The sequence below is a fragment of the Ranitomeya variabilis genome, chromosome 1 (assembly GCF_051348905.1).
Source record: "Ranitomeya variabilis isolate aRanVar5 chromosome 1, aRanVar5.hap1, whole genome shotgun sequence".
Classification (NCBI taxonomy): Eukaryota; Metazoa; Chordata; class Amphibia; order Anura; family Dendrobatidae; genus Ranitomeya; species Ranitomeya variabilis.
This window is the reverse complement of record NC_135232.1, coordinates 143,943,304-143,969,656: the sequence shown is the minus strand read 5'-3', so window position 1 is coordinate 143,969,656 and position 26,353 is coordinate 143,943,304. Positions and strand designations below refer to the sequence as shown.

General features: G+C 42.7%; 1 protein-coding gene across 6 annotated transcripts in view; it reads right to left on the bottom strand.

The window, feature by feature from the left end:
• Nucleotides 1-26,353, bottom strand: part of CAST (calpastatin) — a 256,580-nt gene that overhangs the window by 75,069 nt on the left and 155,158 nt on the right. For all 6 annotated transcript variants that reach the window (XM_077289487.1, XM_077289500.1, XM_077289509.1 and 3 more), the window contains one exon: nt 6,088-6,141. In XM_077289487.1, coding sequence (XP_077145602.1) covers nt 6,088-6,141 — 54 coding nt within the window. The remainder of the gene's footprint in view (nt 1-6,087; nt 6,142-26,353) is intronic.

Sequence of the window (26,353 nt, the reverse complement as noted above, 5' to 3'; positions counted from 1 at the left end):
AGACATAGAATACCAGCCCCACCATTGTTACACAGGAGGGGATTTATCGGAGTCTGTAGACCTGGTGCTGGTCGTCGAACATATGCACTTATATATTTGAACAAATGTCAAATGATGTGGGTGATGTCATGTGAAAAGCACAGTATGTGGGCTTCTGTCTTCCAAAATAACCTACCATAATTACAGTTTCTAAACTGGGCTGACTAATCACACAAGAGCCGAATATCCCACAAGTCTGAAAGATGGAACATGAGGTAGATAACTGGTAAGGAGAAGAACAATACCACAATAATGTGATCTCATACTGCTCGCTCCTGGCCAGGTCCCGCTGATCCATCAATGGGACGTGTACAGCTTTAGGGGAACTGTTACATGCTGAGGACCAGGTTAACAGAGCCATGGTGGCCCATTTTGGTGCCAGATTGATGAGGATCTACCCTGATGCACTGTAATATCCCAATAGATTTCTATAGGACTGCAACAACCATAATGTGACCCTTACATGTTATAAGTAATCTGGTGAAATCACCAGAGGCCCATCAGTTCTACTGATTATGTGTTTAAAAACAATGTTTAATTTTTGAGCAGATGTGAGAAGGATGTGGCCTGTTGAATTTCAGAGGCTGAGTTTTTTTGTCTGTGGCAGAGTAGCGGCTCTCTGGGAAATAACAGAAATGCTTGGGAGAGATAGCCATTTCATGTAATGGGTATAGTCAGCTTTACTGTGTATCAGCCCAAACAGACTGCATATTCTGGTATTGCCTTTGCAAAGAATCTTTCACGGTGGCTCAGTGTAGATGTTACAGTTCACAGGTTTAGGGCGCGTTCTCTTTGGGAGTTTCACATTTGCCTGTGGTGCTTGGCCCTACCCTATATTCATCAAATGTTACATACAGCTGTCAAAATAGCCAAAACAGCCATCTATTAATACAACCTGAAATCCCCAGCACTCTCCATACAGCACATAAGCCGCCTCTAGACCTGCACTGTGTTACATGGACAGAAGATGTAATCTACTGTATGAGCAAACGACCTGTCAGGGAATCTGCCTGCTGATCAGACATGCCGTGGGCAAATGTGAAGACCATGTCTGATAACCAGACTAGTTATTCTCTCCCTTCTGCAATACGTAAAGACCATGGTTGGTCAAACAAACGGTGGTATCACCTGACTGGGCCACCATTTACCATCCTAAATAGATTGATCTATGCATTTTAACATATATAAGAAGTTCATGTATACGCCACAAAGATGACAAGTCCAGTGGCCATCATCGACAGAGCAGTAGTGAACAGTTTACCATAAGCCACCACACACATTATGTATATACTGGTGGACTTGTCAAATTCACCAGTACCAGCTGACCAATGTGTACGGGGTCCTTCCAACTGTCCACAGGGGGTAGCTGTTAGGTGACATAAGGCTCAAAAATCCTGGTGCTAGTGTGAACACAATCCAAAGTGAAACCCCAATACATGGGGGTCAACATTACAAGGGCCCCATTACACAACTATCAGTGACAATAGCAAACGGATAAATATTTGTATGACCACTATACAAAACATGACCTATTCCAGTGGAAACAAACAAACAGACAAGGCATAGATGAGTTTGCCATCTATTTGTGCTGCATTATGACAAACCATTGCCTGGGACGTATACACGTCTATTTCACAATGTAACATTGGGAGCCCCCTATACTCTTACTGTGGGATGCCAGAAGGTTTCCTGCCAATGGTCGTCTCTGCAACCTATAGACAATTTTGAAGCATCCTACTATGGTTATTCATAGGCACGTTAGCTGTCAGTAAGGACAGGCAGCTAAGAGGCGACTAGATGTGTCTCTCACGGAGTGTCGGACTGAGGTGCCAAGGGCCCACCAGTAACCAACTCCAGGACCCCACATTTTTCAGCTACATGCAAATGTGACATTATCATCAGATTTATATAACAATGAACTGGGAAGACTGGTAAATGACTAAGATGCTGCCATTGTCTATACTTCATGATTCACGTATATAGTGCCAAGTACTGCTCATATAAGAGGTTGGTGGCCCACTCTTATACACGGGCCCACCGCAGGATTCTCCTGTTCTCCTGTGCGCCAGTCCAAGCCTGCCACATGGCTTATCTCTCACGTAGGTGTAGGTTAACCCCTTAGTGACCAGGCCACATTTTTTAAACGTGACCAGTGTCACTTTATGTGGTAATAACTCTGGAACACTTCCAACAAATCCCAGTGATTTTCAGATCGATTTTTCGCGGCACATTATAATTTATGGTAATTGGAAATTTAGGTTGATATTTTTTGTGCTTACTTATGAAAATATCTGAAATTTGACAGAAATTTAAAAAAAATGTGCATTTTTCAAACTTTGAATGATTATACCCCAAAGTGATACCATTTTAAAAACAGCACCCCTTGAAATAATTAAAATTGCTGTTAGGTAGTTTATTAAACCTTAAGGTGCTTTTCACGAATTAATGAAAAGTGGCATGACACGAATAAAAAAGTGTATTTTTACCACATAAATGTCACTAAAGTCTGAACAGGTCAGTAAAGCCGGCAGACTCTAAGGCTAGGTTCCCATTGCGTTAATGGGATAGCGCTAACGGACAGCGTTGCACGGCGAAATTAACGCCGTGCACCGCGTCCGTTAGCGCTCCCATTGCCGGCAATGTTAGAGCGCATTGCTAGCGCGTGTCATTTTCGGCACGCGCTAGCGATGTGCCGGTCTTTTGTAGCGCGCCTCGGACGCTGCTTGCAGCGTCCGCGGCGCGCCAGAGGTCCGTTCCCCGCTCTCGCAGATCGGGGATCTGCGAGAGCGGGGACGTTAACGCGACCCCTGAACGCGGCCCCGAAAAAGACATTGCGTTAGCGCAATCCGCTAGCGCTCGCGCTAAACGGATTGCACTAACGCAATCTGAACCTAGCCTTAGGCCGCTATTTGCTTGTGAATTGCCATGACAAACATCAGGAACACACAATCAAAATCTCAGGGTGCCGATGGGCTTAAAGAAGCCCCCACACTCTGTTAACCATTTATATGATGTAGTCGCCATTGGCAGCAGCATCTAAGGGGTTAAACAGATATGGACGGTGCCAACACTGATCATAGTTGATACAGCAAGTTGTCAGCTACAGTGTACAGCCAACAGCTGCCGGATTGTCACCTGTATGGGGGGAGGCTATTCTCTTATATCTCAGGTCAGTAAAAAGACGTATTGGCAGTCACTAAAGAGTTAAAACCCACTGTTCGATCCTTTCTTTTCAGGAGAACAGCACAAGTACTATTGGCCAAACTCAAAGCTTTGGCCATCAATGAAAAAATTCTCACTTATCACAAAACTTTAATATTACTGGCTTTCTCATATGGCCCGAAGGGTTCTTCCGGGCCCCCTCTGCTCCAGGGCCTGGGAGCGACTGCAAGCCGTGCATCCACTCTCATTATTTCTCTGACAAGCACCATAAATATATCAGCCTACAAAAATGCCAAACTTTATAATTACATGGGGTTAAGATTATTACTATGTCATTATAAATTATGCAAGTAACAAACAAAAAAGTTCCTAAATTTCCGCCAAGTCAATTCATTTATGCTTCATACTCAACATTCAGGTACTAAAATTCTGGTTACGAATAAGATCCTACTCAGCGATATCTTGTCTCATAGGTCGCCCTCGTCAGTGGTTCCTACTACACCTCACAGACAGCAGCACTGAGGCCACAAACATATAACACCACCACACCCAGTAAATAAAAGTGCCTCCTCCGTCACAGGGCTGTATGACTGCTATACACCATACGCATGCAACACTGCACAGCCACTGCGGAGGAATTCAGCTCCCACACATCTCTGTAAATGTGTATCAGCTCTGCAAAAACAAAATGTCGTCATCATCCTATTCTTACGTCAGTGCTGCATACCTTATATCCCAAGAGCTGCTCTGCGTCCTCTCTGATATGCTGCACTGCTGCTCAGCCACAACATCAGAAGGTCTTCTCACTGTGCTGGCAAATCCCACCGCCTGCTAGTAAGGAGGCTCTTCCCAAACCTCACACACACATGACAGGAGGGCCATCCCAAACTGCAGCACTAAGAACCATAATCCCCACCCAAAGGAGTGACTAACGCTTTACTGGCATTTAACCCTCACAGGCCACGCTGACGTATGACATCCCTGCACAGGGCGATATGCCGAACTGTACATGTGTGAATACATACACCACACAGCTCATAGTAAGAGGAATACATACATGCACAAACAAGACAGGTAAAACAGGCAACGTATACACGCATTATGGGATCCGAAATTATAAGTGTAGCCATCAAAAATGGATTTACAATAGTGGCAGTAATAGTAGCTGTAGTAAATAGTAGTAAGAAGCTGGGAGTAGTAGTACTTGCATTAGTAGTAACTGGTAGTAAGCAGTAATTATTCTAGCAGTAAGTAGCAATTGCAGCAGTTTTTTTTAAGTATGTAGTAGTAATAGTTGTAGTGACAAGTAAATATTTGTAGCTGTAGTAGAAATGATAGCAGCATTTGTAGCACTAAGTAGTAGTAGTTCAATACAAAAATACCCAGACTCATATTGTTCAGTATGCCAAGCAGTATGATAATTGTATTCAAAAAGGAGAAACATTGGAGTTTTGGCAAAATTCTTATAACAACCTTTATTGAAACAGACCATCAACCATATATTTACAAACAAAGTGTAAAAGATGTGATTAAAAAGGACACCAACACTGGCCGCACTCAGTACCATATGTAATACTAATCCAAGGGCTTCAATCAACATGATATTTTAAGGACCCCATCTCCTACAATGTCCATCCACCTGCTCCCGAAGGTAAATGGAGGGAGGATATTAATGAGTATAGCCCAGTGGCTGTTGTAGAATCTTCTCTGAGGATTCCTCTCCCATATTGCCCTCTTAATGCATATGGTCATATTATCAACCTATGTTAAGTTGAATAAAAGGGTCATCTTACCCAGACTGAGGCACACTGCTGGACGCACCCCTGAATAAGAAGTAGTAGTTGTAGTAATAAGTAGTAATGGGTTAACTTTTTCACCATATTACAATTTTACCAGTTTTATAGAGATTAAAGGGGGTCTCTAGGACTTTATAAAAAAGAAAAAATGTACCTAAGCACTAACAGGCAGTAATTGCTACCTACCTGCCTGTTGTGCACTGCGCCGCTCTTCCCCGGCACAGAGCGGTCACAGACCTCTCCTGCCGAGGATTCAGGAGCCTCTGCTGACGTGACGGGCGGGACTTCCAACATCATTCTCACTGACAGTCTGTTCCCCCAGTTAGGCAGCAGGGATCCGGCTGTCAATCAGAATGATGTCAGAAGTCCCGCTCCAACGACATATCGGAGCGGAAAAGAAGCCTCCACTCTGTAGACAAGTCGTCAGCAGAGGCTTCTGAATCCCTGGCAGGAGCGTCTGTGACTGTTCTGTGTCAGGGAAGAATGGCGCCGGGCACAACAGGCACGTAAATTGCAGTTACCTGCCTGTTGGTGCATTTTTGCTTTTTATAACGTCCAGGAGACCGCCTTTAGTCTCCATATCAGTGGCAAAAATGTAATATGGTGAAAAAGTTAACGCACTACTACTAAGTCCCAGCTGTACCCTTTAATAGTGTCTTGGGGTAATGATACATGAACAGATTCTCATACTAAAATCTACAGATCAGCAAGTCAGGAGAATGCAAGGCCTCATTCATACTTATGTGAAAAAATGGTACCGGTGTCATCAGTGTTCTGGATCAGTGTGTCATCCGGGTGTATGTTTTTACCCTTTATTATCGGTATTTTTCACTGATGGATAAATAAATTACAATGCTTCTCCTCTTCTTTGCAATGTTAAATACAGACTGTATGCTGTGTGAGTTTTTCCCGGACCCATGGGCTTGTATTGGTACTTTTCATTCATGATACCAGGGTAAAACGGACATGACGCATAGACTTATAATGGGCACGTGTTCTATCAGTGAAAAAACAGATACAGCACATGCATGCAACACGGACGTCTGAATGTGGCCTAAGGAACATTAGACATAACATGCATCTCCCTTACCCTGCTACTGCTCGCTGCCCCAGCACTGGCGCCAGCACTTGTACTTTGATTTTTCTGCAAAACAGAACAAAACACAAGATGTAATTTACAATACAAACGTAAATTTACAATACAAATCGTAAATAGTACACAGACAATATGTAATGGCTGCCCTATTTTTTTTTTTTTTTTTTTTTTTACAGAGGACCTGTCACCAAACCAAAAGTGACCAGCTCTTGTGTTATTTTATCCGCGCTCCTCAGAACTCTGTTACTTTTTTGTTGTTGTTGATTCTGTACGGTTTCAGAGATTTGAGCCTTTTATTTTTGTGCTAATGTTGATGTTTTTACCAAGGTGTGTGGCTCACAGGGTCATTATGCAACGCAAACTAAAGACACCACCTCAGAGAATCCTGTGAGCCACGTCCACTTGGTAAAAATTACTACTCAATAAAAAGGCCCATATCTCTGGAACTGTATGGTGAAATTACAAAAACAAAACAAAAAGAAAATGAAAACGAGAATATTCAGGGAACTGTGGGAATAACATAAGAGCAAAAAATAGCTGCTTTTTATCCTGGGACAAGTCCTCTTTAACTTTGACTTTCTTAACCCTAGTGAAAGAAAGTGCAGTCTCAGGCTGGCGTCACACCCGGGAATGAATGGATTGCAGGGGAATGACCTGTAGTTACCTTGAGTTGCAGTGATGCGCCCTCTGCTGGATGTCCTCATATGAACTCGAGCGTGGGAACTTTTACCAGGCTCCAGTTCATGAGGACATCCAGCAGAGGGCACCTCACCGCAACTCAAGGTAACTACAGGTCATTCCCCTGCACTCCATTCATTCCCCGGGGTTTTACAGCCACGAGCACTGCTTTAGCACAGCTCCTGGCTGTAAAATGATTTAACCCCTTCAGATGGATTTACTTCGTGGGACTTGACCTGAGCGTCGGAAGGTATGAGATATTGTTGTTTTTTTATTTTTCCTTTGTTACAGATTGAGGGTCTTCAGGTGGATTACCAGTATAATAAAATATTACAACAACCTGTGTCTTTATTTCATTAAAATACTTGTTAAAAATGTGTGTGTTTTATTAACCATTTCGTACTATTGGATTAATAATGGATAGGTGTCATAATTGACGCCTCTCCATTATTAATCTGGCTTAATGTCACCTTACAATAGCAAGGTGACATTAACCCTTCATTACCCCATATCCCACCGCTACAAGGGAATGGGAAGAGAGTGGCCAAGTGCCAGAATAGGCGCATCTTCCAGATGTGCCTTTTCTGGGGTGGCTGGGGGCAGATGTTTTTAGCCAGGGGGGGCCAATAACCATGGACCCTCTCTAGGCTATTAAGATCTGCCCTCAGTCACTGGCTTTACCACTCTGGTGGAGAAAATTGCGCGGGAGCCCACTCCAATTTTTTCCGCCATTTAACCCTTTATATTACAAGCTAGAGTGCCCACATTTTGCACATACACACTAACATTAGTAGTGTGGAATATGCAAAAAAAAAAAGGGATATGAGATGGTTTACTGTATGTAAACCATGTCTCATATCATGTCGGGTTTGGGAAGGAGAAATGAAAAGCCGGCAATTGAGTTACCGGCTTTTCACATATCTCGCGCTGAATTAAATATAAATACAGAATGACATACAGAATATATGTCTCAATGACATATATATATATATACACACATACTGTATATATGTTTTAACGGACATTTTAGCCCATAAATCCATTAGATGTCGGTTTTGCAAGCCTGCGAGAAAATATCGCAGTACGGATGCCATACGGATTACATACGGAGGATGCCATGCGCAAAATACGCTGACACACCCTGCCTACGGATGACATACGGATCACTAATTTGGGAACATTTCTGCGTATTACGGCCGTAATAAACGGACCGTATTTACATAAGCTGAGTGTGACGCCGGCCTCACACTTAAAAAAAAAATGCAAAAGGATGTGACCTACTGCTAGTCCCTGCTATGAGGAGAAAGACAACAAACCTCTCCCTATTCCTCAGGACCAGAAGACTGCAGTAAGGATCTGGGATAGGCAAACATCCCTCGCCAGAGCTGAGGAAGAGCCCATCTTACTCCCAACTTTCACTTAGTCTGCCACCCCAATGTCGGCACTTGTAGGTGAAGGGAGGAGGACAGGAACTGCAGCAGGGTGAGGAACCTGGTGGCCACATGTAGGGATGTGGACTGTCTTCCTCTGTTCCTACCCCTGAAGACAACAGATGCATCATGGTTTTATACGTAAAAGTAATGTGTCTTTTCATGGTGATGTGCAGTATATAAGGTGTTAATGTATAATGTGAGTATACAGTAGCATAGGATAAGCTTAGGACAGTGTAAGCTATAGAATAAGGATAATAGTTTTAGAATATAATAAGAAATGGTTAAGGATAGGATTAGTTCAGTGGGTGGGCACTAGTGCTGATAAAAGCGGGACACTTCCTGGTTAGAGGGAGCTGAGCGTCAGAAGAGAATAGTGAAGGCCAAGTTTAGGTGCGGTGGGTTGCTAGGGGCAGCATGGGCCAACCGCTCAAGGCAGTGGGGGAGGCCAAATAGAGATCCTGTTGGGACATTCCAACAGCATCTGGGGCCTAGGGCTTGGGCAAATTGCCAAGGAGCGGGCCTGGTCTTCTGACATCACGAGGTCGGCTGAAGTGTAATTGTGTGGGTGGCAGGTAGCCAGTCCCAGGTACACTGCTGGAGTGGACAGCGAATCCCTGAGGCTGATGGGAGTCAGCGGGCTTGGGGTTAGTCCAGTAGGAATGGGTAGCAGGACTAAAGAGGAGTTGTACTGAGAAGGAAGTAAGTGTGAATTGCTGTGCCCTAACCCACCTGTATCCACCTAATGAACGTGAACTGTTTAGTAAAAGTTCGACTGTTACTAAGAACTTGTGGCCCATGCATTGTGTGTGGCGGCTCCTGAGGACAGAAGTCTGGAGGCCTGCGGCCTACAAGGGAGTGTGGTGCACCTTACAGCACACTGGGACTGGGACACCTCTTGTCTGTGAAGTGCTGGAGTGCAACAAGCTGAGCTGCTGTCCCAATCACAGACACATGGAAATGAAGGTCACCGAGCCAGATACTGGAGAGAATGGGCATCAGTGTGCGTCCGGTCTACTGAATAGCAGAGGTCCCCAGCCATCACACCTAGTCCGTCTCACAGGCACAGCCAGTAGTGGTGAGCCCATTTAATAGTGTGGCCTTTTTCTGGTGGAGAACTGCAGAGCTGATTCATGATTATAATTTGGGAGACCACACAATACGTTATTAGCTCATCTTTAACTTTTACTATAGCTAAATATATTTAATTTCTATACACTGAAATAATTCTGTACACGCCTACCATGAAAAACATTCGTCATCATAATTATTGATATGGAGCATGAAAAAATGTCTGCCTGCTGTCAGCCACTAAACTTGTTAAACCAGACTGTCACGGCATCCCTGGTAGCCTGTAGTGTATGTATGTACCAGGGAGGCAGTGTATCAGGTCCTGGCACCGGCAGCTTCTGTGCAGTGTGACATGACTCAACAAGCAGAGAACTGGTAGAGAATGGCTCACGCAATGGTCTAACGCAGTGTTTGGGAATTACATTATATATTCAAGCTGTTTGACCAAGTGAAGTATGCAGACATGACTCCTACATACATCCAGCACTGCAGACGATCCTTGGTTCATGATGTATAAAATCTAATAAGCCATATTCTATATACCATATGTTTTATTTGGCACAAGCAGCCAATGCCCATGCTGGCCCTGCAGGAAGGTGGAACTAGACCTCAAGGTCAGTGGAACATTATTAGTGATTCAGGAGTAAAATCTCAAAGTATCTTAGTACTTTCATAGAACTGCTATGCTTTCTTGGTCAATAATGTAACTTGCCACGTAGTATATTGCCCAGTTACGTAGTATATTGGCCAGTTACGTAGTATATTGCCCAGTGACATAGTATATTGCCCAGCCACGTAGTATATTGCACAGCCCACGTAGTATATTGCACAGCCCACGTAGTATATTGCCCAGTTACATAGTATATTGGCCAGTCACATAGTATATTGCCCAGCTACGTAGTATATTGCCTAACCACGTAGTATATTGCACAGCGACGTAGTATACAGCACAGAGCCACGTAGTATATTGCCCAGTTACGTAGCATATTGCCCAGCCACGTAGTATATTGCCCAGTGACGTAGTATATTGCCCAGCCACGTAGTATATTGCCCAGCTACGTAGTATATTGCCCAGCTACGTAGTATATTGCCCAGCTACGTAGTATATTGCCCAGGGACGTAGTATACAGCACAGAGCCACGTAGTATATTGCACAGCGACGTAGTATACAGCACAGAGCCATGTAGTATATTGCCCAGCCACGTAGTATGTTGCCCAGTCACGTAGTATATTGCCCAGCGACGTAGTATACAGAACAGAGCCACGTAGTATATTGCCCAGCCACGTAGTATACAGCACAGAGCCACGTAGTATATTGGCCAGCCACGTAGTATACAGCACAGAGCCACGTAGTATATTTCCCAGCCACGTAGTATACAGCACAGAGCCACATAGTATACTGCCCAGCTACGTAGTATATTGTCCAGCCATGTATGTCACAGGTTAAAAAATAAAAAATAAACATATACTCACCTTCCGAGGGGCCCCTTGTAGTTCTGTCGCCTGTGTTCGGTGCAGGCGGCAGCTTCCGGTCCCACGGTGTGATGACGTCGCGGTCAAATGACAGTGATGTCATGGCAGGTCCTTCTCGCGCAGGGCCTACGATGACATCGCGGTCACATGACCGTGACGTCATGGAAGGTCCTTCTCGCATACCATCCTTGGCACCGGAACGTCGCGAGGAGCGGGAAAGGCGGCGGAAGGTGAGTATATAATGATGATTTTTTATTTTTTTTATTATTTTTAACATTAGATGTTTTTACTATTGACGCCGCATAGGCAGCATCAATAGTAAAAACTTGGGTCACACAGGGTTAATAGCGGCGGTAACGGAGTGAGTTACCCGCGGCATAACGCGGTCCGTTACCGCTGGCATTAACCCTGTGTGAGCGGTGACTGCGGGGAGTATGGAGCAGGCGCAGGGCACTGACTGCAGGGGAGTAGGGAGGGACTAATCGGACTCTGGCCGTCGCTGATTGGTCGCGGCAACCATGACAGGCAGCTGGCGCGACCAATCAGCAACGCGGGATTTCCGTGACGGAAGTTGCCGACAGAAAGACAGACAGAAAGACGGACGTACCCCTTAGACAATTATATATATAGATTATATGTGCCCAGTTATACAGTTTATCCCACACAAAAAACCCTCATACAGCTACAAAAATTAAAAAATAAAAAAGGTATAGGTTTTGCAGAGATAAACAAAAAAAATGTTGGGTCATTAAAGGGAAAATGTCAAGATTGGTAATCACCTCCAGCCACCCCAAGCCATTAATATGAGTGTGTAGCCCTTTAAAAGAGAAGTTATTTGATCATTTTAGAACCTCAAAGAGCTGATTCAGCAGCGAAAAATCTGATTTTCAAATAGTGTCTGGAAGTGCACTGAGGTTTGTCGTTGCACTTACAGCTCCCCAGCCGCATGCTGTATTCTCAAACTAGCAGCATCCTTCCCTTGTTGATGGACAGGTCAGTGGAGAGTACCACAGCAATGACCTGTCAGTCAGCAAGGACGCTGTTAGTTCAGAAATACAGAGGAAGCTGTAAGTGAAGCACCCGTCCAATATTCCGTCACAGCGGTATTCTGTCGTAGTGAAGGTTGCAGCCAACCAGCTTAAAACTAATAGCAGCATAAGGACAGCTATGTACCCCTCTCCCTCACTGTCCTGTGTACGGCTTTGAGGGCCATTTCTACACATCAAGAACACAGGACATTTTTTTATGAAAATGGAGACAAAACCTGCAGTGCGGAAGCAATATGTGAAACCACTGTGAGGCTATGTTCACACGTTGCGTTTTTACAGCAGTTTTTTTTTTTTTATTTGAAGTTTAAGTTGCTTACAAAAAGCAGGTTTTGCTTAATTTTTGCAGCTTTTTTTTTACTGAGTTTTTGTCAGGATACATTTGTCTCCTGTTCACGCTGATAAAGTTTAGTGCATAGAAAAAAATCTGATCCAACTTCATCAGGTTTTAGCACCAAAAGCACCAATAGTGTTTTTGCACTACCCATTGCTTTCACAAAATGAAAACCGCTGAAACAATTCACATGCTGCATTTTGCAAATAAACAATCTCTTATGTGACAAAGCAGTCAGGAAAAAAAAACACAAGGTGCTCTGCTGGTACTGTAAAAATTTGCATGAAAAAACAACAACAAGAAAGCTACAAAAAAGCAATGTGTGAACATAGCCTTAGGGTACCGTCACACAGTGCCATTTTCATCGCTACGACGGCACGATTCGTGACGTTCTAGCGATATCGTTACGATATCGTTGTGTCTGACACGCTACTGCGATCAGGGACCCCGCTGAGAATCGTACGTCGTAGCAGATCGTTTGAAACTTTCTTTCGTCATCTAGTGTCCCGCTGTGGCGGCATGATTGCATCGTGTGACACAGGTTGTATACGATGTGCGCACAGTAACCAACGGCTTCTACATCGCAAATACGTCATGAAATTATCGCTCCAGCGCCGTGTATTGCAACGTGTGACCGCAGTCTACGACGCTGGAGCGATAATCATACGACGCTGCAACGTCACGAATCGTGCCGTCGTAGCGATGAAAATGGCACTGTGTGACGGTACCCTTACACAACTTCATAAAATCTCACAAGGAGGATTGTAGATCTGTCCAAATTTCCGCATTGTCTCCTCTACATGGATTGCTCACTCATCTAATCCATAAAAGTTTTATTTATGTATCCCTTTTATTTTTGTACTGTTTTGTCTTGCATGTGTGTCTTTTTATTATTTCAGGTTTTTGTAAGTTCTTTTGTATATTAAATTAAAATCTATAATTTAATAAGTTTGACCCTTGCCATTCTAAATGTACACACAACCTCAAAGAGGAAGAGTACCGCCTGGCCATCCTGGGTATGTGAGAGCTGCAGTGGGTGAGCGGATGGGTGTGAGAAGCGGAGCACCTCTGAGCAGTCGCATCCGAGTCACGAGTATACCGAGTGGGCAGTGTTCATAACAAAATCTATCATATCATATCATATCAGATGTGTGTCTCAATGACATATATATATATACATACTGTATATATGTTTTAATGAACATTTGAGCACATAAATCCATTAGATGTCGGTTTTGCAAGCCTGTGAGAAAATATCGCAGTACGGATGCCATACGGATTACATACGGAGGATGCCATGCGCAAAATACGCTGCCACACCCTGCCTACGGATGACATACGGATCACTATTTTTGGAACATTTCTGTGTATTACGGCCTTAAAATACGGACCGTATTTTCATACGCTGAGTGTGACGCCGGCCTAACTCTCATGAGCTCATGCCGCTCCATACTTTGATTTACCATTATTAAAAGAAATATCCTGGAATTAAAATATTGATTAGGATAGGTCTTCAATATCGATTTGATGGGGTCCAACACTCGACACCCAGACCGATCAGCGTTCAGACGCCAGATACACTCAGCAAGCATAGCACAGCTCCATACACTGTGTAGTGGCCGCTCACAGGTAGTGCAGCTCAGCTTTTATTGAAGTGAACGCGATCTGAAGTACAGCAACTGAAAATAGACACTATACAGTGTATAGCGCTGGGCTGTTCCTACTCCGTACTCTGCTCCCATCTAGCCGCCGGATGCGCTGAATCAGTGGCGTAACAAGTGTCGGATCCCTACTGTTCTGATCTGAATTACTTATTCTGAAGGAAGAGTCGGACGGGGATCGAAATTCTCGGACTGGCCGTTGTCTCTCCCGACCCGAGCTTGACAACATGTATTTCTATGCAGATGTCACACTTGGGTTGGGAAAGCCGTCAGCCAGTCCGAGAATTGCGTTGAAAAATGATGACAAACTTCTGAATTTTTTTTTGCAGTACTTCAAAACATCTATGCAAGTTTGGTATCACCGTAATCATACGGACCTGCAGAATCATGCTGTCAGGTCATTTTTACCATACAATGAATATTGGAAAATCAAAATCCATAAAAACATAATGAAATTGCATTTTTTAACACTTTTTTTTTTTCATCCACCATGGAATTTCTCCCCGCTTTCCAGTACATTAAATAGTAAAATGAACGGTGTCATTGAAAATTACAACTCTTCCCGCAAAACAAGCTCTCATATGGCTATGTCTACAGAAAAATAAGAAAGTTATGCCTCTTGAGAGAAGCAGAGGAAAAAATAAAAGAACAAAAATGAAAAATCTGGAAAGACGTGTGTGTATTATTTCAATAAAATACTTTATTCTTAATGTGTGTGTGTATTATTAACCCTTTAATATTATTGGATTAATAATGGATAGGTGTCTTATTGACACCTCTCCATTATTAACCAGGCTTAATGTCACCTTATAATAGCAAGGTGACATTAACCCTTTATTACCCCATATGCCAATGGCCACAGGGGAGTGGGAAGAGAGAGGCTAAGTGCCAGAATAGGCGCATCTTACAGATGTGCCTTTTCTGGGGTGGCTGGGGGCAGATGTTTTTAACCTTGGGGGGGGGGGGGCTATTAATATCTACCCTCAGTCACTGGCTTTACCACTCTGGCAGAGAAAATTGCACGGGAGCCCATGCCAGTTTTTTCCGCGATTTAACCCGTTATTTTAACAGCAAGAGACCCCAAATTTTGCACACACACTCTACTAACACTATTAGTGTGGAATATGCAAAAAAAAGGGATATGTAATGGTTTACTGTATGTAAACCATGTCTCATAACATGTCGGGTTTGATAAAAAGAATAGCAAAAGCCGGCAATTGAATTACTGGCTTTTCTGCTATCTAGAGCTGAATTAAATATAAATATATATATGTGTGTGTCTCAATGACATAGTATAGGTAAATATATATATATACCTATACTATCTGTAGACATTTATTTTATCTGTTCTATTCTAACATGTCAGTGTGATTTTACTGTACACCGCACTGAATTGCTGGCTTTTCTATAGAACACCGCTGTGTATTTCCCGCAAGTCACACTGATGGTCCGTGTGTAATCCGTATTTTTCTCGCCCCCATAGACTTTCATTTGCGGATTTTTTGCGCAATACAATGACAAACTCAGCATGCTGCGATTTTCTACACACGTAAAATACAGCTGCGAAATATACGGCAGATAGGAATCATTGGTCTGTGTGCAATGCGTAGTTATTGCGCCTCTCATACGTCCTTAAACTCTAGTGTGACGCCGGCCTTACAAATACTCGGAGGTCACCCGAGCGTGCTCTGGAAAACCTGAGCAACGAGTACACTCGCTCATCACTAATAAGTACCCTTAAATGTATATAGAATTTTTATTTTGACAAGTTTTTCCATATTGCAATTTGTAATAAAAATAAATATTAGAAAACTTTCAAGAAAATTGCAAATATATTATCACAAACAGACTAAGGCCACGGTCACACTAGCGTAGAATACGGACGAGTGCTATGTGAGAAAACATCGCATAGCCCTCAGACCAGTGTTAATCTATGGGGCAGCTCACATCACTGTATTTTTTCTCAGGAGTATTCAGAGCGCAAGTGAAATCACAGCATGCTGCAATTGTACGTGTATATCGGCCGAGTCTCGTCAATGCAAACCTATGGGTGTGAGAAAAACTCGCACACCACACGGACCATCAGTGTGACTTGTGAGAAATACGCACACATTTTCCTCATTTCAGCCCATTGAATCATTAAATTCAATGGGGAAAAGCAGTGAGAAATGTAAAGCTATACGCGTATCATACGGATGCCAGACGGATACATGGGTGCGAGACAATCGCATCATCGCATTACAAACGCATTACACACGGATGACCATACGGAGAACACTTGTGCGACTCTCAGCAGGGAGACTCAGACCGATTTTACATACGGTAATTGTGACCCCGGCCTAACTCCTACCCTTTCTTTTGTATTGAAGCATCTAATAAGCGTGTGCAAAGGTCATTGCTTGAAGGAAGAGGAGCAGAGTCAGCTGTGACATCGCCTAGTGTGATTGGCTAGTGTGAATAACTGTTATCAGTCAGTGTAAGATTGCCTGTGATGATAATGAGACCTCTGAAAACCTTTCCTGAAATGACAGGCAGTATGAGCGAGTCTAAAATAACCCTAGTGGCTGGTGTGGAAATTGCAAGATTACTATGTTTGTTTGTTTTTAATGCAGATTATAACCCATCATATAAAATTCATTGTATTTGATTTACAATTAGTGATGAGCGAGTGTACTCGTTACTCGAGATTTCTCGAGCATGCTAGGGTGATCTCCAAGTATTTGTTAGTGCTCGGAGATTTAGTTTTAGTAGCCGCAGCTGCATGATTTATGACTGTTAGACAGCTTGATTACATGTGGGGATTATCTAGCAACCAGGCAACCCCCACATGTACTCAGGCTGGCTAATAGCTGTAAATCATGCAGCTGTGTCAACAAAAACTAAATCTCTGAACACTCACAAATACTCGGAGACCACCCGAGCAATGAGTATACACGCTCATTATTATTTATAATTAAAAGAGGTTGTCCCACAAATAGTCCCCCCTAAAAAGAGCCACAGTAAAGCATCGGCAATCATTCCGGCCATCACAAGCCACCCATGTTATTACCATTACAATGAATCTTGAGTACCGTAGCTCGATGTCAGATCATATGAGCTGGATCAGTGGCTACTAAAGGATTGCCAGCAGTCTAGAAAGAGAGAGGACATTTTTCCAAGATGATATACAATTGATGCATCTGTGATTTGTGGTTTTCCTACTTTCGGTACCTGGCCAATTATAGGGGTTGTCTGAGATGACACAACACTAATTTAAAAGGTGTACTAATGAATCAACTTGCGTCTGCCTTCCTTGAAGAACAATCCACTAATTCCATAGACATGACTAGCATGTTATATGACAGTGTTGGAGGAAGACGTCATCTGTAGCTGAATACAAAATAACAAAGTAAAGTTTCACATAATTACAGGATGAAGCAGAACTCCGAGAGGGAAAGATTGAGAAACCTGTTCCACCCAAATGAAGACTAAGGGATCCTTCTCACTTGCGAGAAATACGTCCGAGTCTCGCAGGTTAAAACCTGGCTGTTGCGCCGGCACTCCAGAGCGGAGCGTGCAGCTCCATGTATTACTGTGTGGCTGCACGCTCCGCTCTCGAGTGCCGGCGCCACAGCAGGGTTTTAACCTGCGAGACTCGGACGTATTTCTCACAAGTGAGAAGGAGCCCTTATTGAGATACCGGTGGAGAGCATCCGGCTCCCTGGCACCAGAGCAGATACACTCAGCATGGTTTAGGGATGGTCAGAGGTCTCTTTGATGCACCCACAAACCCTTAGCCATGTGCACACGTTCAGTATTTGGTCAGTATTTTACCTCAGTATTTGTAAGCCAAAACCAGGAGTGGGTGAAAAATGCAGAAGTGGTGACGTGTTTTTTTGATACTTTTCCTATGATTGCCGCACTCCTGATTTTGGCTTACAAACACTGATCTGGATGTAAAACCTGGACATTAGGGGTATCAATGGTGATCAGTTGGGAACAGGGTTTTACAAAAATAAAAATTGTGGCTGCGTGCGAAAGTGCCAAGCTGCCACTTTATTTCTATAACGTTTTAATCACTGGGGTATGACTTTTGGGATCCCCAATGATCCCAAGAACAAAGTTCTGCAGAGAGCCTTCTGACTAATGTTGAATATACAAGTGCTTCCCACAAAATCAGAATATCATCAAAAAGTTAATTTATTTCAGTTCTTCAATACAAAAAGTGAAACTCATATATTATATAGAGTCATTACAAACAGAGTGATCTATTTCAAGGGTTCATTTCTGTTAATGTTGATGATTATGGCTTACAGCCAATCAAAACCCAAAATTAATTATCTCAGTAAATTAGAATAATTAACAGAAAACACCTGCAATGGCTTCCTAAGCGTTTAAAAAGGTCCCTTAGTCTGTTCAAGTGGGCTCCACAATCATGGGGAAGATTGCTGACTTGACAGATGTCCAGAAGGCAGTCATTGACACAATCCACAAGGAGGGTAAGCCACAAAAGGACATTGCTAAAGAAGCTGGCTGTTCAGAGTGCTGTATCCAAGCATATTAATGGAAAGCTGAGTGGAAGGAAACAGTGTGGTAGATAAAGGCACAGAAGCAACCGTGATAACCACGGCCTTGAAAGGATTGTTATGAAAAGGCTATTCATAAATTTGGGCGAGATTCACAAGGAGTGGACTGCTGCTGGAGTCACTGCTTCAAGAGCCACCACACAGAGACGTATCCAGCAGATAACTTAGAAGTGTCGCATTCCTTGTGTCAAACTCATGACCAATACACATCAGAAGCGTCTAACCTGGGCCAAAGAGAAAAAGAACTGGACTGTTGCTCAGTGGTCCAAGGTGTTGTTTTCAGATGAAAGTAAGTTTTGCACTTCATTTGGAAATCAAAGTCCCAGAGTCTGGAGGAAGAGTGGAGAGGCACACAGTCCAAGCTGTTTGAGGTTTAGTGTGAAGCTTCCACAATCAGTGATGGTTTGAGGAGCCATGTCATCTGCTGGTGTAGGTCCACTGTGTTTTATCAAGACCAAAGTCAGTGCAGCCATCTACCCAGAACTTCATGATTCCCTCTGCCGACAAGCTTTTTGGAGATGGAAATTTAATTCTCCAGCAGGACTTGGCCCCTGTCCACACTGCCAAAAGTACCAATACCTGGTTTAAAAACAACAATATCACTGTGCTTGATTGGCCAGCAAACTCATCTGACCTTAACCCCATAGATTCACTATGGCGTATTGTCAAGAGGAAGATGAGAGACCCCAGACCCAACAATGCAGACGAGCTGAAGGCTGCCATCAAAGGAACCTGAGCTTCCATAACACCTCAGCAGTGCCACAGGCTGATCGCCTCCATGCCCTGCCACATTGACTCAGTAATTGATGCAAAAGGAGCTGGTGTTATAAAGTATTCTAATTTACTGAGATAATGACTTTTGGGTTTTCACTGACTGTAAGCCATAATCATCAACATTAACAGAAATAAACACTTGAAATAAATCACTCTGTAATGACTATATAATATACAGTATGTGTTTCACTTTTTGCATTGAAGAACCGAAATAAATTAACTTTTTGATGATTTTCTAAATTTGTGAGAAGCAACTATACTGCTCAAAAAATAAAGGGAACACTAAAATACCACATCCTAGATATCACTGAATTAAATATTCCAGTTGCAAATTTTTAGTCATTACATAGTGAAATGTGGAAGAGCAATAAAACAGAAAAATGATCAATCTAAATCACAACTAATATCCCATGGAGGTCTGGATTTGGAATGATGATCAAAATCAAACTGGAAAATCAAATTACAGGCTGATCCGACTTCAGTGGAAATGCCTCAAGACAAGGAAATGATGCCCAGTAGTGTGTGTGGCCTCCACAAGCCTGTATGACCTCCCTACAATGCCTTGGCAAGCTCATGATGAGGCAGCGGATGTTCTCCTGAGGGATCTTCTCCTAGACATTGATTAAAGGATTAGTCAACTCCCGGACAGTCTGTGGTGCAACGTGGCATTGGATGATGGAACAAATCATGATGTCTCAGATGTGCTCGATTGGATTCAGGTCTGGGGAACAGGCAGGACAGTCCATAGAATCAATGCCTTCATCATGCAGGAACTGCTGACACACTCCAGCCACGAGGCCTAGCATTGTCATGCATCAGAAGGAACTCAAGGCCCAGTGCACCAGCATATGTTCTCACAATGTGTCTGAGGATCTAATGGCAGTCAGGGTACCACTGGTTAAGCACATGGAGGGCTATGCGGCTTTCCACACTATTACTGACCCACTGCCAAACTGGTCATGCTGCAGGATATTGCAGGCAGCAGAATGTACTCCACGGCATCTCCAGACCCTGTTACATCTGTCACGTGCTCAGTGTGAACTGCTCTCATCCATGAAGAGCACAGGGCGCCAATGTTGAATCTGCCAATCTTGATGTTCTCTGGCAAATGCCAATCACCCTGCACAATGTTGGGCTGTAAGCATAATGGGTCACCCAATGCAGAACCCCTCCATTATAGGGGTTGTCTTGCTAATTGCTTATCACAACAGCAGGAGAAACTGATTCACAATCGGTGTTGCTTCATACCTGGACAGGTTGTTTTCACAGAAGCATGACCGACTTGGAGTTACATTGTGCTGTTTAAGTGTTCCTTTTATTTGTTGAGCAGTGTATATATGCACCTCTGCTCTATTCATTCTCTATGGGACTGCTGTAATTTGCCATGCGCAATACTCGGCTATCTCCTGTAGAGAGTGCATTGAACGGATGTGCACATGCTCTAGCTCTGTGGAACAGTGTTCCCCAGTTCAAAGTGGGTTCTAATGGCCGGAAACCCAACAATCAATAACTTGATTCCTTGTCCTATGGACTGGGGTCACCTTACATACATGGTACATCCCCTTTAAGTAATTTAGTATGCAGGCATCTTGTAAGCACACAGATAAGGAATGATAGCGCATGTAGCTGCCAGACTGTGCACTGCAATCACATCCTCCTCCAATACTATATACGGCCTAACCTCTGGTCTGCCACCGCCTCTCCTCCGCACTGATATAGGATCAGACTCCAACTTTCAAAGCAATAAAATAAGTGTATAGCTGTGGATATGAAAAGTGCACTCTGGCCTCGTCTTGGTATAATCCTGCACACTTATATATGCTGCGAGTAAGGCAAGAATAAGAACTTTCTATTGAAATACGAGACATGAATATTTTCACTTTTTAGGGGGGGGGGGGGTTGTCGTTTATATCCTTCACATCATCAGGCTGCTGCCAATCTCTCACACGTGCAAGACTCAGACTGTGGAATCTGAGGTCAGACTAGTCCCCGGGAATTAACGCCACGCCGCAGGACTAGCCCTATCAGATATGTATGACTTAAAAGAATTTATTAAAAAGAGAGAAAGATTTCTATTCTTTATTAAGCGATTTGCCTTCATTTCTGTAAAAACAATGCTTGTAAGTGGCTTCCAAACCCCGCTCGTCCCAAGTGTGTTTTCCCGCTTTCTGCTTCACTGATATCAGAACATTGTCATTTGGAGTACAGATGATGGCAGTGATCTGTCAGTACCGGTCTCCTCCTCTGAGGTCACGTGTTCAGGATTTGGTCAGTATTTTACCTCAGGATTTGTAAGCCACAATCATAAGAGGGTGATAAATACAGAAGTGGTGCATATGTTTCTATTATACTTTTCCTCTGATTGTTCCACTCCTGGTTTTGGCTTACACATACTCAGCAAATACTGAACATGTGAACGTGACCTATTCAGAAAAGTGTCCTGCAGCAGCTTATTTCTAGAGTAACGTCTCTTTCAGTCATTTTTTTTTTTATGTACAAGAAAAATGGACCAAGTTTCAACAGTGATTTCCATCAGTCCGGTACACAGATGGCATCCGGATGCTGCCAGATAGACTTACATTACCAGTTTTGATCCGACACCCTGATCAATGTCTACGATTTTGCACAGACCACTCGATCCAAGGAAAATGGCTGATCTGTAAACAGCCCACTGGACTATCATAGGTACGAGTGCAAAAAAAAACACTATAAGGCCACGTTCACACGCTCAGTATTTGGTCAGTGTTTTACACCAACATTTGTAAGCCAAAACCAGTGGGTGATAAATCCAGAAGTGGTGACGTGTTTCTATAATACTTTTCCTCTGATTGTTCCACTCCTGGTTTTGGCTTACAAATACTGAGGTAAAATACTGACCAAATACTGCAGTGTGAACGTGGCCTAACACTCGAAAGTCAAAAACTGAATGAGGCCTAGACACATTGCCAAGCTGACCCTTTCACTGCCAGCATCTGTACTCCAAGAGAACATTCTGATATCAATGCGGCTAAAGACAGGCAAATAGACTAGGGAAAAAGCCAGGGTTTGGAGGCCACTTATCTGGAATTTTCTGTAATGAAAACAAATCCCCTAATAGAGTGATTGCAAAGTTAGATAATTTTTTTGTCCAGCATGGAAAGTTATTTTAAAAAAATATATATAAAAGTTTAGTTCCTCTTTAAGGCAATTCCTGAAAAACTGGTGTACTCTGGTATTTTGTAAAGGCAGAATATCAAACAGATAATGTATTTGAATAAAAAATAAGGTTGTTTCATTATGCATTTCTATGAGTGTCTTGATGAGATCAAAATCTCCTAAGAATGTTAACCTTTATTTTTATTATTGACAATTAGCATCTGCCCTATAACAATCAGGTCAGATTATTTGGTGACCTGAACGTTAACTCTGCCATACACATTTGATAAATGACAGCCAAAGTCTGTGTTTGACCTTCTACTTCCATGTCTTACCACCAGAGGGCAGACTTGACTGAGACTAGGAAACGGAAGGTGAAGAATAACATGGCGAGTACCAGGACGGTGCCTACTAACAGCCGTAACGCAATGTCACAGAAACTTCTGCACTCGCACGGAGCGGATAGCGGTCCTGTTTGTAGCTGTAGAAATCCCCAATGTGTGAAAACAAAGCCTTCTGTGTTCTACTAGTCCCGATCTCTAATCAGCTGTGTCTCAGTACAGAACGAATAGGACAATGGCATGACAAGTATTTGCTAACTTACTTTTCAATCGGCTTCTTTTTCTATGACTTTGGGAAGATTTAGGAGGATTACCCAACGCTTGTTACCTCCATACTATCAGATCTGGTGATGAATGTGTACGTGCACACCTAGCTGGGGATCTGATTTACAATAGCGCCCAGCGTGTAAATCATTGCACTGGCGATGTGCGCGGTGACTGCTATGTGACAGGCGGGGAAGAGGCAGTGTATACCTTTCCCATTTCAGACACATGGGTGTGTCGTGTTAATGTTTTGCACAATCCAAGAAGATACCTGCAGAAAAGCTACGCACAGAATTGGAATGAGGAATATCAGCATTCCAGGTGTAGACACAGGCCGAGAAACACCATTGTTACACAGATCGGGGATCAGGACTCATCGCTGCCACATTCTTCCTAAAATGCTTTATCGGTGATTTACTGGGTGCTGACGAAAGACTCAAAGAAAGAATCAAAGGATATAGAATACCTGTCTGATAGATGTGGGTCCCACCCATGACACCCACATGTATATTAGAAAAGAGGCCCTGACTAACATCTGCCAGAAGAAATGTGGCTAGATTTGCCATAAACATGTAAGAGAATTGTGGCCACCTCTCCACTGACAGCGACAATGACTGGGCCGCTCTGAGACAGATCTAGATCCCATTGGTGGGACCCGCACCATACATATATGGCAGTGCCCCTATAAAGGAGTCGTCATAAATATAAATGTATCTATCTACAAAATATGTAATCGTTACGTGAACATATCAATGTAAAACGTCATAGCTAATCAATAGTGCAATAAAGTGAGTAATATGTGCTTGGTTTATACAGTGAATTGTGTTTTATGTACAAAATACTGTATTCTGTGATGTGATTAGTACTTAAAAATGTTTTGGATCTGACAGATGCTATAATAAGTAAATAGGTTTTCATTGAAAACTGCCACGGCTGACAATGGCTTTGTTATGAAGAGCCAGTGACCGAATTATCGTGATTTCAGCTCTGCATGACACTATTCTGGACTTAAAATAGAAGCAATTGAAGTGGAGACTCTCAGGCTTAGTTAGAGGGTTTGAACAAAAATATCCAGCGAAACGTTTAAGAACTGCAACCATTTTTCTATAATGTCTCCTCATTTCTGCCGTTCAGAAGTAATTGAACAAAATAACTTCACCATAAATAAAATGTTAATTTGTAATACTCTGCAGAGAGTCCTTTGCATCACTGCCTGAAATCTGGAATCCATGGACATCACCAAACTTTGGTTGACTCCTTTGTGACGCTTTGCCAGGCCTTTGCTGCAGTTGACTTCAGTTGTTGCTTGTTTATGGGTCTTTGTGCCTTACGTTTTGTCTTAAGCATGTGAAATGCAGCGCGATGGGGTTGAGATCTGATGACTGACTCGGCTATTGCAGAATATTCCACTTCGTCGCCTTAAAAAAAACTCCTGGGTTGCTTTCACAGTATGTTATTGGTTATTGTCCATCTGTACTGTGAAATGCCGTCCAATCAACCTTGCTGCATTTGGTTGAATCTGAGCAGAAAGTATCGCCCTGTACACTTCAGAATTCATCCGGCTGCTTCTGTCTTCAGTCACATCATCAATAAACACTAGTGACCCAGTTTCATTGGAAGCCATGCATGCCCATGCCATCACACGGCCTCCACTATGTTTTACAGAGGGTGTGGTGTGCTTTGGATCATGAGCCGCTCCAAGCCTTTTCCCAGTGCCATTGGAAGCCATGCATGCACATACCATCACACTGCCGCCACCATATTTTACAGAGGGTGTGGTGTGCTTTGGATCATGAGGTGTTCCAAATCTTTTCCAAATTTTCTTCTTCCCATCATTCTGGTACAGGGTGATCTTAGTTTCATCTGTCCAAAGAATGCTTCTCCAGTACTGTGCTGGAGTCTTTAGATGTTTTTTTGGCAAAGTCTAACCTAGCCTTTCTAGTATTAAGACTGATTAATGGTTTGCACTTTGTGGTGAACCCTCTGAATTTGATCTCGTGAAGTTTTCTCTTTATGGTAGATAAACCTATTTTAACACCTATTCCCTGGAGAGTGTTCTTCACTTCACTTGGATGGATGTTGTGAAGGAGTTCTTTTTCACCATGGAAAGGGTTCTGCGATTATCTACCACTGTTGTCTTCTGTGGACGTCCAGGCATTTTTGAGTTCCTAAGCTCACCAGTGTGCTCTTTCTTTTGCAGAATTTACCAAACTTTTGATTTAGTCTCTCCTAACATTTAAGCTAGCTCTCTGTTAGGAGTTCTTTTTTATAAGACTAATGGTCTGTTTCTCTTGCATTGAGAGTGCCTTTGACCACATGTTCACAGTAACAGCTTCCAAATGCAAATGCCACACCTGGAATCAGCTCCAGACTTTTTACCTGCTTAATTGATGATGGATTAATGAAGAAAGAGTCCATGCAGCCCATTAAATAGCTTTTGACATAATTATCCAATTACTTTTGGTCCCTTTAAAGAAAGACAGCTACATATTAAAGAGCTCCCTAAACCCTTACTCCAACTAGGATGTGAATACCCTCTAATTAAAGCTGAGAGTCTGCACTTTAAGCCCATAATGATTATAGAACAGTATCTTGAATATGTTTTAGTAAATAGCTAAAATGCCAAAATTTGTGTCACTGTCCAAAAATTCCTTGACCTACCTGCATTTATACACAAGGTCTATCTTTACATGTATCTATGTGTTTATCTATTCAAAACAAAAAATGTCAGCACTCCTGTTACAAAAAGGTGATAATGGTATTTATTGCAAGCCCATTTTTACCAGGTTCCGTTTTATATGTACACAGTAGGCCGGTAGTCTGGATTTAGGGCTTTACTTGATTGGGGCTACTTCATCTTTTTTTTTTAATTCTGTTTATCAAAAAATGAAAGCAGCACATTTCATGCAAAAAATAGATAGAAAACTCCAAGGTCATCACAAAAACCTTTGTATACAAATTTAAAAAAAATGGCGCAGCACTGCAGAGTCAGATGGCGATGAAACCTATCACAAGCGAAGGTGAAGTAAACACATAAAGAGCCAGCAATAAAGGTGTTATCTGTCTGTCTGCCTCTTCCTAGAAATCTATATTTCTAAACCATTGATGTCCACGTGATGTAAAGTAGGTGTTGGTAAGCTGAACAATGCTCCATAAGAGCACAGATGACTGTCTCCTGAGATTATACATTACCTCCAATTCCAGGTATGTACATTATAGGATATAAAATGTGTACGTCTCTTCACGTCAGATTTCATCAGCACATAGGAATGTTTTCATTCATTTACAGGATGTCTGAGGAGCAGGGCATGAATGCACATTGCAGGGCTAATTACAGACATGAGATACAAATATGTTGGATTGGACCGGCTTCAGCTATGGATTATGGAAATTATTACCTATGTTAATGATTATATGCATCAATAAAACTAGTATAAATCTATTTTTAGAGGGCACATAATTCATTTCACAGTTGTTGTATCCTGACA